Source organism: Tenebrio molitor, chromosome 9 (genome assembly GCF_963966145.1).
Source record: "Tenebrio molitor chromosome 9, icTenMoli1.1, whole genome shotgun sequence".
Classification (NCBI taxonomy): domain Eukaryota; kingdom Metazoa; phylum Arthropoda; class Insecta; order Coleoptera; family Tenebrionidae; genus Tenebrio; species Tenebrio molitor.
This window is the reverse complement of record NC_091054.1, coordinates 4,760,644-4,773,297: the sequence shown is the minus strand read 5'-3', so window position 1 is coordinate 4,773,297 and position 12,654 is coordinate 4,760,644. Positions and strand designations below refer to the sequence as shown.

The 12,654-nt window shown below is 36.5% G+C and overlaps 1 protein-coding gene across 2 annotated transcripts in view; it reads left to right on the top strand.

The window, feature by feature from the left end:
- Window positions 1–12,654, top strand: part of LOC138138085 (uncharacterized) — a 132,822-nt gene that overhangs the window by 57,866 nt on the left and 62,302 nt on the right. Inside the window, exons 1-2 of one of the 2 annotated variants that reach the window (XM_069057832.1) lie at window positions 4,736–4,864; window positions 7,503–9,503. In XM_069057832.1, the coding sequence (XP_068913933.1) occupies window positions 7,537–9,503 (1,967 nt within the window). In that variant the 5' untranslated portion in view covers window positions 4,736–4,864; window positions 7,503–7,536. Of the gene's footprint in view, window positions 1–4,735; window positions 4,865–7,502; window positions 9,504–12,654 lie in introns of those variants that run through there. The other variant, XM_069057833.1, reaches the window with a different exon arrangement.

Genomic DNA, 12,654 nt, shown 5'->3' with positions numbered 1-12,654 from the left:
ATTAACGCTTATCCACTTTTCGCTAAGCGCGATTAAAATGTAAAAGAGCCCCTTACCAATCTCTTGTTAATAATTTATTTGCCGAATATATCACTTTAATATGGAAATGCAACCCTAACATATTCGCAGACGAGAGATATAAAAACCGAGGCGTGCGCCCAATTTTGTAATCGAATAAACATGAAGCCTTCGTGCACTTGTCCACCATCTTTTGACGCTTCCAGAGTGAAGGTACGGGGTGGATGTCCACCGCATAAAGCAAGAACTAGGAAAATGCAAATCATTTTGAAATAAAAAATGAGTTTCAATTGAAATTTAATTCCACGGAGTAATTTTTTTTAAATAACTAAAATATGGGGTGATCGAGGACTGTTTAAGTTGGTAATGCTGAATTTTATTTTTAAATGGTACAACTGGAGTAACTTCCGGTTGTTGACGGCTTCACACTGACAGCCGTATCAGTGACAAGTCAAATTTGACATTTCAAATTAAATTAAACATGCTGGTGAATCCTTCGAGAGAAGAATTAATTTATGTTTAGAGCAAAATGGGGAGCACTTCGAGAATTTCCTTTAGTTAATTTTTAGATTATTATTCCGAATTCCGGCTTTGATTTCTTTTTGTCGTTAATTTTTACTCTCATAACCTACCATTTTGTTGTTATTAATGCTACGTCAGATATCTGTCAAATAAACCCACAAAACATATCCGGTTGCAGTGTTGTAAACAGCCGAATAAAAAAATGTTCTAAATTGTATTGCCAACTTAAACAGTCCTTCTTGATCACCCGGTACATATTAGTATACAACCAAAATAACAGAATGTGGTAGAATTTGTCAATGATTTATTTAGCTTTTATATTTTTCTGTACTGTGTGTATTTCATAATATATGCGTGGAGTGAATAACGTGTGTTGTATGTACTGCCGCGAGCAATAAATTTTGGTCGTCAATGTCATTTCCAAGTTTGGTTAGATTCTCACAAATTTAAAAAATGTCCCTGCTTGATTATGGCTACGTCAACAAAGTGTCAAAAAATTAAGAAAAAAATGACAATTAATGTCATACAACATGATGATAGGTTATGATATTTACGACTGTTTTACAATGGAGCATTTTCGATTGCGTCAAAGAATGACCTCGACGACAAAAATGTATTGCTCGCGACTGTATATATATCTATACTCCGTTCGCCTCGGCTATGTAATAACAAAATCACGTGGTTAACGCATCGTATTGGACAAAACTAAACAGAAATGCAACTAATCTTAGTACATTGTTTGTTTAGTCCATTTGGTCATAAGGAAGTCATTCTCAATTGAAATGCGATCACGGAGAAGAAAACAACTTCAAAATCATTAAATGACGGTCATACTTGTTACTCTCAATTTTCTTTTTATTGAGAATTTCAAACTACCGTACGTTGTATATCTGATATATTTTTTTCGATTACCTACAATGAAAGGCGAGGCCTCTTCGGCAGCTAATGTACACACGTGATTACTATATTGCTTAAGTGAACAGCGTATAGTCTAGTTTAGCTAGCGTGCACTCATTAGAGAGAGGCAATTTATATAGGTATTAAAAGAAATATTCCACTAGTAACTCTGAAAGTTTTGTAGTTTTATAACTAGAAAAATTTCCTAATGCTGTTTTTTATTTTTAATTAATTTCTTTAAAATATGTTTCCACGGTGTCTTTCTGTAAAGTTAAACACCCAATGTGCTGTTAGTCAGGAGTCTACATTTTTCTGGATTGTGTGAATGGATTCAAGATTGATAATGAAATATAAATGTTGCTAATATTCTGACATAAATTTGAAAAGCATTTCTTTAAAGACGTTACATAGGTTTCTGCGACTATTCCAATCGAAAAAACTAATACAACGAAGAATAAGAAGCCATTGTATTGTCGATTCAAGCCGTGGAAAGAATCTAGACGCATTCATTCGGCCCACCGTCGCTCGATAAATTTATTTTTGGATAAATTGCCTCGGTGCGGATTGTCACCTCGATAAGTTATTTTATTTCGCTTTAGATATAACTAAAAGGTTGTTTAAATTTATTTGAAAAAGGAGATTTTCTCGGATGAAAAAACAGTTTTTTATATTTCTGAGTCGTGATTAATGCTACCTTATACACAGGTTTTCAATAAAAATTTCAGGTGCTATAAAAGATTAATCGTTTTTAAAAAGGTACTAAATGTTTGATAATATGAATGGTTAATAATTTATATTCTATGGTTTTAGTGGAAATTTTATTTCAGTAATACAAAAGAGTAAATAAACACGATTATGAATTAAAATGTACTAATATAACCAATCATAGTTCTTGTATTTTTTTAACTACATTTTACGTTTTGACATTAATTTACATTTTCATTTCAGATTTTGGTAGGCATTTCGCTGTAACCTAAACCACAGCTGCACGCAAGTTTACATAAAACATCAATAAACAACTTCCTAACCTTACTTTCTCGCAATCCTGTTTTCTTGTTGTTTCTTATGAATGTCCCTGTAGTACTTTTTTGAAAAATTACATATTTTTAATTACAAAAAATCATCTAACATTAATTATAAATTATAATATTCCCCTTTTTTGGTTTTCTCCATTTTATTTGATAATTACTGGTTGAGTTCGATCAGGAACATTTCCAAGGATGACTCGATTACAAATTTTTCTGATCACACACTTGTAATGTGGTGTCATGTTATGTTGGTTGTATACCAATGACATTTTTTGCCAGAAAGTCGTTCTTTACTTTGTATACAAACGCTAACAAATACAAAATTTTAAGCGTGGTCGTTTGTTAAGATTAAAACATCCTCAGAACTGAATCTGGCAATTGAATCTCAGTTCAAACTGGTTTCTCCATTTCAAATACTTAGAAATTCTTTCACCGCTGTTACGGAAAAGCACCGTCTTTTCGGAATTTAAAGTGGTTCCCCCTTAAATTTAGACCACTTTTAAGTGATTCTGTAATTAGCAGAACAATACAATCTCTTCGAAGGTGTAAAAGATCTAATTAATTGAATTGCTGGGTAAAAGAACTGACAATTTGTTTTCCTAAATTGCCAGTCCACAACATAAGTTTTCGGAATTGCTGAAGTTCTTACGAACCTCTAAATTTAAATTTCTCTTGAATCTATTAAGTTCTTTGTAACAAAAATAAGTACATACTGTGCTAAAACGGAGATGTTTATTAATTAAATTCTACAAACACATTTGGTGAATTATTTTAAATAATTTTGATAATAATCAGTAAATTGTGTTTGCCAATATTTATAATATTCAACGCTTTTCAAGAAAAAATTCACATGTAATGAATTATAGATCTCAAAACATCATGTGTCATAATATACAATAATAAAAAGCGTTCAAAAAATTTGTTCAAGTGACCTTGTACTTGCTTTTGTTTCCGTATGACGTAGCAGAGTAGCTTCATCAGCTGTCAAACCATCGTTGTCAATCAATTTATTCAGCGACTAAGAAGTGAATTATTTTTTTGCCAAAAACAGTTATCTTTAAAAGTAATCAACGATCCAGTTGTTTTTCGACACGACACGATGATTTTTATTTAATGATTTATTTTCCAATAAAATGAAGATGATAAGGTTACATATTTAAAGAAAATGCCAAAGCATACCACCATCACTCAACTAAAACGCATCTTGTGCCAAAGCCAGAAAACACCACAGCTTGTTTGACAAGTTTTTTTCTGAACGCTCGATAACGTATAAATTTAATATAATAATTGCAAAGCTTTTGTAAATTTAGTTCATATATCTGAAGCTGTCTTAGTCTAACACTTCTTGTTAAATTATTGAGAAGAAATTATGTAGAAGGGACTAATAAATTGTCGTTGTAGAAATATTCAACATATTTTATAGCAATATCTAAATATAAATTACATTCATATTTAAAAAAAATTAAATTTACTCCTTGGGAAACATGAAATAAAACCCATTTTTCGTATTAAAAAAAAATTCTCTTTTAATGTAATTGTATTGTATTAGAAAATGTTTTTGAAACATTATCATCAAAGATTTAATTTTCCAGTTTAATATTGTTGCAATTTTTTGAATACAACAGAGTTCGCTTACAATAATTTTCTTCGCTACTCTTTTTAACTTGGGTAGTTGAGCTCCCTCACCTCAATTCTTTACCCACGGATTCCACGAATTATCATATTTTTTCGCGCTTCTCTGCAACTTTTATATGCAATATTGAGAAGGGTTTACATTCAAAAAAGTGAAATAATATACCAGCTGCCTTCATAATAATTTTCAGCTGTGCCAACTAACATTTTTTCCACTAACTACATTTAAAATGTTTTATTTTTACATACGCATGAACTGTATTGTCCATATTCCAAGAGGCAAAAAATTCCAGTCAATCTTTTCAAACCTATCGAACCACGCAAAAAGGTTTTCCTCCATTTAGAATTCATGCTAAAATATGACTCGACGATTTTATTCTTAACAAAAAGTTCTTTTTTACTTATTTATCAACAAGCCTCCGCAGTAAAAAGTTATATTCGATGGGCAACTTTTCACCGATTTCTTTTAAAGAACACTCCCACTTTCAGCATTACTCAGACATCTTGTTGCTACCGAAAATTACACCAAAATCTGTAACATGTCTATCTTAACACACCCTGAGTGCTGAAAATTTAGACCTGGCAACCGCACTTGTGAAGGTGCCAATGATCCTGACCACAGCTCCAAATAATCCAAGAGAATGTTAGTTGTGCACCGGAATGTCTGGCGGAAAGTGTAGCGCGTTCAAAAATTCTCACAACTCATTTCTTCCGACTAAAATTTGAACGTTTCCGGTTTTTTCATGTTTCAGATTTGCTAACCCACGGTAAGACCGAAATTTTTCCGTAATTGCGATTTTTTATTTTTTTCTAGTCCGATTGCACATTTTCTAAAAATAGTTCTTTAAGTAGTTGATTGTAATTAATAAGTGACGGTCAACAAACAATTAAATATTGTTAGGCAACCAACAATACAACTACTAATTGAAATGGCGCTCGTTTGGTATTTGCACAAAAGATTTCCCCCTCTCAGGCTACAAAACAAACAACACCCCGAAATCGTTTTAGCTAATAACGAAGTAAAATTAACCGGGAAGGTTTTAGGACTGTTTATAAACTGTAGTGAGGAGTTTAGATCACATTTAGATTAACGTAAAAATAAATAAGTAAAAATAGACGAGGCGGTTTGTGACGTAAATATATTTTTTGAAGCTCAGGATCAACGCAAATTTACACTGTAGCTTAATCATAAACGTCAGAAGACCTGGTGTCTATTATATGCAAATCAGCCTGGTTCGACAAGTGTTTAACGTTCTGATTTAACAATCACCACTTGAAACTATGAGGTTAAGGGGAGAAACTTTAGCATAAGTCACAGTTTGCTATGTCTTACCAAATCTCGTAAAATATAACCAGATAAGGCAACGAACTAATTAATTTTATGTTAAAATTTGGAAACTATAAAATAGTGCTGCCAATTATAATTCTCACCTGTGAATAATTAATTCCGAATAATAATATGGTAGCGACCGAAATAATTATTATTCAAAAATGAGTTTTTCGCTTTTCAGGTGATTCATTTTTCTTCGAAGACAAAGAAAATTCGTTGCGTATCGACCTAAATATCAATCTTAATCACCTGCGAGCAGTAATTTAGTAGATGGTGTTTATCGGGGCCTCAAAAATCTCATAAATCACGACTACATTTAGGCCTGTTCGTCGTTGTTTCGTAATTAAATATCAAGCAGGTGGTAATTGTTATCTCTTTCTCTTAACACAAATGATTCAGAAGAGAAAATCCGTTCATTATCTAACAATGGAGGTCACGCGTCACCGGCGGACGTTGAAATGGGTTGTCCGACAAAGTATCAATTAAAAGAAAAATGTGTTTTACAACCGAGTTTTAATTTAGATTATTGTTATTAGAAAACGACGAGAGAAATTTCGTGTCGACCATTATTACGGTAGTTCCGTAACGACAATACTAGAACGTCATTATATTGTCGTTACGATGATGACAAAAGTATTGACGAATTCAGGCCGACAAAACTCAGTCCGACCCTGTTCACGATACTTTTTAATTGTAAAATTTGCGGTTTTTGACCTTTAAAGGTAAACATCTCGTGATCTCATCAGAGATTCCTTTCACACTAGATGAACTGTCAAAGTTGAGGTCATTTTGGCGAAACTAATTGTAATAACACAGGTGGTGCGCACAAAAAGTGGAATCATAATTTTCGTGTAAATTTAAATATCGAATCTAGAAAAACACAAATTTTCGTCGTTAGTTGGGTTATTAGAGTGCGAAAACTGTTTATGGAGTGACAATAAATCTGTTGGGTTGCAAAATTATCCAATTAAAGATGTGACATTCGGAGTCGTTACGTAACTATTATTATAAATCATGCGAACAGATTCTTCTAACCTTTCGGATTAAAAATGTCAGCGGCAGGACGAAGCCGTTTCTGGTGTCCTCCCGGCCGGTCCTTTAGAGAGTTTCTTTACAAAGAGCGCCACATAAGAAATTTCACCGACTGCGAGAGTGGAACATAATTTTAAATTCAAATTTGCATTTTAAATATTCAAAAAACTCCACATAAAAGACTTGTTTACTCGTTGGAGTTATAATAACAACTTTAGGGCCGCAACAATACGACAAAGATGAATGGAGTGTGTTATTTTTCCTCGCTGACCGCGTCGTTATTGATGTGGCCATTCCCACACAAAAAGAGCGCTTTCGTCAACTTGCTCCAACGTTTAATTTCCCGACTTTCTTTCCATACAAAAAATCGACGGTTCGAATAATGAAAATCCAAAATTCCCAACACTTTCATCTCATTGTGACGAACAAACCGAGTGAGAGTTGTTGCGAGATATGACTTAGGTGTAACTTGCTATTGGGGGGCCGCCCGCGAGCACGCAAGAACTAGATAAGAGCAAGGACACAAAAATATTCACCGGTGCGAACCAAACAAATCTTACAACGTAAATAAATACCTAATATCTCGTCAGATGTAAAAATAATAACTAAACAACGCAAGGCGAGGAATGGAGGAAGAAAATGTCAAAATTACACATTTAAAAATGGTTGTTTTCATTTCACAGGGTTGTTTGTATTGATCTCTATGGTACCATAGAAATCGTGGTTGTTTGGGATGATCGGTAATGTTGGTTGCCTATGTGTGCAGCTGTCAGGGGCCATTAAAAACGATTCGATTAAAATCAGTTCCAAAATTGTCGAATTCGTCTCAGCTTTGGAGACATTATTGGGATGTGGAACACGCGCGTTTGGCAATTTAAATAGGAAACAGTAAACACTACGAGACCGACATTTAGTCGGAGCAAGTGCAGCGTGAAGCTTGACCTGTAAATTTTGATCAGATCGGAACTCGGTGCGAATGATAATTTATCGAGGAACGAGTCGTGACAGGTTTTCGAGATGATTAATCGGATGCGTTGTTTCAGGTCCCCTCGAGTATGATCGAACAAATCAAAAAGTATGGCCACTTATAATAATTTCCCGGAAGAAGGTCGGCCGCCGGACTCGCCGTCGAACCGGAAATACAAAGAACGGAAGCACTTCCAGCCGCGAAATAACTCGTGGAGTCACCCCAACAGCTTAATCTACCCGAACGGGGGGGACAATGTCGTCAATAATAATTTATTGGGGTTGGACGTCAACAGGAACGGACAGCCGGAGGAGTGTTACGGCAAGAAGAGCCAGAGCCTCAAGAACAAGCTGTTTTGTATCAAAAAGCCGCTCGAGGAGAACAAGAGGAAGAGTTTGAATATATTGAACGTGAATGCATTGGGTGATAACAGTTCAAGTGCCTCGAAAAGCGTTTGTGATAATGACCCGTCGTGTTCAACGGGGAAAGACAGGAACCGGAATTCGTTCCATCAGGACGTCGAAGAAGCTCTCAGTTCGTTGCTGTGGCAGCCGTACGAGTACCAAAACAAAGAAAAACCGCCGCCGTCATCGAGCTGCAGTTCTTGCGGCAGCAGTTTAACGTTTAGCGACCTTGATGATCCTCCAAACAAAGGCCCTTTACATTCATCGCAAGAGAACACAGACCTAAATCCTCGGACAGAAATGGTTAACAACCTGAAGCCGGCGTCGCACCAATGCCGGCTCGGCAACTGGTCACGTGACGCGCTCTCTTGTCGTGCCACAAGTAGGTTGAACAGTCAAGCCAGTTTGCTGGAGTTGGTCGACGGTGGTACCGCGACGTGTCTTGGTGATAGTGCTAGTGATTGTGATGTGTTTCCCTGCAAAAACGGTGATATGCAGCTGGAAGTTAGGGCAAGCGACGCCAGCGCCCCACCGAACAACGTGCTGAACATCGCGACGGGCAACGATGGCCTGATCCGGAGCCAGAACGTCACCCTCTTCCAGAACCAGAGGCCGCTGAGCAGCGCCAATGTGGTCGGGCTGCCGGAGAACCCGCGGCGGGCGTCGGTGCCGTCGGCCGCCCAGCTCAGAGGAAGCAACGTCGTCTTTCCCAACCATCCGCGCAACGTGTCGGAACCGTTCAGGTACAACCAGCCGAACGTGGTACCGGTGGTGCACCAAAGGAGCGGCTCGCAGGTCGAGCAGGCCGCGATAACGCACCTGCGGAGCGCCTCGGTGCCCAAGCAGATGTCGGGTACCGCCGCGGCGCTGCCCAACCACCAGAGGATCAACTCGGACGGCAAGAAGATCGCCGCCCCGCCGTTGAACGTCAGCAACGTCAACGTCAACTTCTACCGAGCGGTACCCGTCAACGTGGTCTCGGCGGTGCCCACCATACAATGTCTGAACACGCTCGACGAGGGCAACAACGTGTCCAACGTGCACATCATGCCGCTCAGCACCACCCCGTGCACCAGCGCCGCCGCCACCGGCACCACCCAGGTGACGGTGCACAACACGCAGACCCCGACGCACACCGTCAACGTGGTGCAGCGCGAGACTCGCGCGCCCCCGACGAGGACTTTCACGTCGACGGAGGCGCAGACCGACGAGATTTCCGTCTGTCCGCCGCCCCCAACGGAAGCGCCGGACCGCGAGCAGAGGCGCAAAGAGAGACGGGAGCGCCGTCACCAAAGACGGACGAACGGGACCACCCACAGACACACCGTCGACAGTGGTACCCAAGCCAACACCCTTCACAATCAGAACGACAGACTCCCGGATCTTCTCAACAGTCACATGCCGCCACCTTATTCGCCGCTGCCGACCAACGTGCCGCCTCCGAATGTCGTCATCCCGAACCCGATGATGGTACCGCAACCTCATCCCCACGGTACCATCCTGCAGAGTGTCGTACCTACTAACAATGTAGTGCCTAGTGGTTTAGTGGCGTTTCCTCCGCCTCAAGTTGTCGGAGGACAGGTGCCCTTGGTGCAGGGGAACGGCCCGGTGGCAGTACCGGTGCCGCCCCCCTCGGGATTCAGGTTTCCCTTCCCGGCAGGAGGATTCCGAAGGTGAGTGATCAAATGAAAACATTGAACGAACTGATACCGTAATGATTTTGTAACATGGTAAAGTTATCGCACAACGGTGAAGAAAACGTGAATTTGTAAATAAAAGACAAAAAAAATGCGTTTTCAAAACAACAGATTTTAAATTCGGGGCAACGTCCTAGAAACACGGAATTATCTCGGAAGGTCCCGGATAAAGAATCGTTGTAGTATTGTCTGAAAGAAGTTTTTGTTGTAAAGTGAAATCATCTTCAGGAAGCAAGGTCGTAATAATTTTCAAGGATTTATTACAGGAAGGGTCGACTACTTGTGAGGGTTTTATTGTAGTGTTTATCGTAGGATTAATGGAGACTTTCGGTTTGAATGAATCCCATTAGTAAAAGTAAAAAGATTTATTCATAGTTCAAATACCTAAGCTTTTTAAACAAATTTGTTGCATAAAAATTAATGTCATTGAAACAGATTAATTAAGTCGTTTATTTATCGAGGTCTGACTTAATAATAATAATTGTAATATTGGGTGATTCAAAATGATTGTGGATAAGTATGGCAACTACGTACGAAAATTTATGTGGCAACTGGGTGGTGGGGTAGACAGTTGATATTTGTATGACATTTCGTAAGCGTGCATTTGATTTTTTAATAGCATTGCACATTGATTTGACAATTTTCAAAATTGCACGACTATGAACTGTCAAAGAAATGTCAACTCTATCCTGCCCACACAGTTCCCACATAAATTTTCGTACGTAGTTGCCATACTTATCCACAATCATTTTGAATCACCCAATAGTACTAAAAGGATGCTCTTTATAATTTAAATATTTTTGGAAAATTATGAACAACCCAGTAGGTAAAGAGCGTTCAAAAAAACGTGTGGTTACTACGGGTTAAGCAGACCCTGGTTTTCTCTCTCTTTTAAACATAGGTTATGTTTTTCTTTGGTGTGCTTTAAATACATAACCTCACTTTAATGCCATTTTAATGTAAATTAATTGATTCATTTAAAATAAAAATCCTCACGTCACATTAAAAAAAAAAAACAGGAAAAGTCTCGTTTGTTGGTTCTGAAAAGAACAGATTTTTGCAAAGGAAATAATTCACAGTACTGCTTGTTCGCTGAGTATGTGACGTTTGACAGCCACTTGCCAGCAAACATTTTTGAACATCCGTTACATTCATATACGAATATAGTTTTAAATGTTCCTTGGTTATTTAAAAAAGTTAAGATTTCCTACATGTTTAAGGACCAGTAATGGCTTTTTTGTTTGCTTTTTTCGAGATTTTTTCCGATTTGCGTATTTCTGCTATTGAGCTTTAACTTTTAACTTTATTTCCAGAAAAGTAATTTCTCTTACTTAACTGAAGCATTGATTTTATGTTCCACTAAAGATATTCGGTTTATATTTTTTTTAACATAAATTCCACAGCTAACAGTAATTTTATTATGAAAAGAGAGAGTTAGCATAAATACAAAATAAAATTTTTAAATTGATATTTTACACATTTGTAGTAGATAAAAAATTCAAGGTGTTAAAAGCGTAGGAAAGTAAAAATGATCTGAACATGGACACTAATAAATTAATTAATTATAATAACTAACACAATTAGTATTTTAATAATTTAATTAGGTATTTTCTAGAAATTCTTGCATTGACATGGATATTTAACATATTAATATAAATGGTCAATTAATTCGGACATAAAGCAGTGCTAGTGCATCATTTAAGCTCGTTCTCATGGTCCTCGTAACAAAAATAAAATATCGTAAAATAGAAAATAAACCAAAATCCAGTTTTGAAAATGACAGCATAAATCCAGAACCGTTAAATATGAAAAAAAAAATGAATAAACAAACGTATACTAGAGTGGTTTGACACTTGGATAAATGTAACATATCGTGTGTTCCAATAAAAACTCACTCGCAGTATGCCATGACTATAGAGATAGATAGACTGGTCATGTCGATTTTAGGATCATTGGAAGTAGTTCATTTGTTACTTACAAATTTTCATCATATTGAGTTGTGACAGATAACCTATAAATTTACTTTAGTAGTTCATTTCACATCTGGTACTAAGACATACTTCATTTTTGTCATGGCTTGCTGCGAGTGAGTTTTTTGTGGAACACACGATATTATGTTGGACATGCCCTTGTAAAATTTTTCAAAGAATTCGCGATCATTCTTTTATCGGTGGTTTCTGCTTTTCTCGGAATCTTTTTGAACAGTCTCTAGTTCTTGGACTATTTTCCTATTTAAATTTATTATCTGAACATTATTTCTTCAACACTGACTTTACTCACTTAAAGCAACTTAAAAGCAATTGTATCGTAAAAAGAGAGAGCTGCTATAAATTAGTATATTAAAGAACGAGTTTTATAAGGGTTGATTTGGCGCACGAGTCCCAAGTGTAGAAACCGAGCCGCAGGGGAGTTTTCTATGGGACGAGTGCGCCAATGCCCTTATGAAACGAGTTTTTTATGTTATTTTTTTGAATTTGCACCCTTGTTATAATTTTTTAATTTTCAAATTCTAGGGAATTTGTATTAATTTGGTAATTCAAGGTAACGAATGCAACTACATCTGCAACAGATGTTAAAAAGTAGAGTTTCAACATTAATATTGGAAGTTTTTTGGTGTAAATGACAATAATACACTGAAATATTGATAAAAATTTTCTTAGAGATCTGTTAAACCACGAGTGCTTTAATAGATAGCCATAAACGACTCCAAATTGAATACTATTATTGACCTGACCTATTAGAGACGCAAATTGTAAAAACAAAATTATGAAATTGAATTTTTTGTTTGAAAAAATTCAAGATGTTAAAAAAGTAGGAAAGTAAAAATTATGCGAACACAGATAAAATTAACAAATGAAAATAATAATAATCAGATATAATGATTTCACGCTTAATTATTATTCATATCTCTAATTACTATTATTAAAATAATATGTAAAATTTTAGAGAACTTAATTATTGATTGGTGTAGTTTTTACAAAAAGAAATCTGAATTGCTTCTCTTGAATTTCTTTTGTGATGTTTAATTCAATTTTACATAATAGCATCTTTATTCTGAAACAGGAATTATCATAAACACAAAAGGATTGTTAGATAAGGAACGAAAATGTCGAGGTTTTAAAAGAGT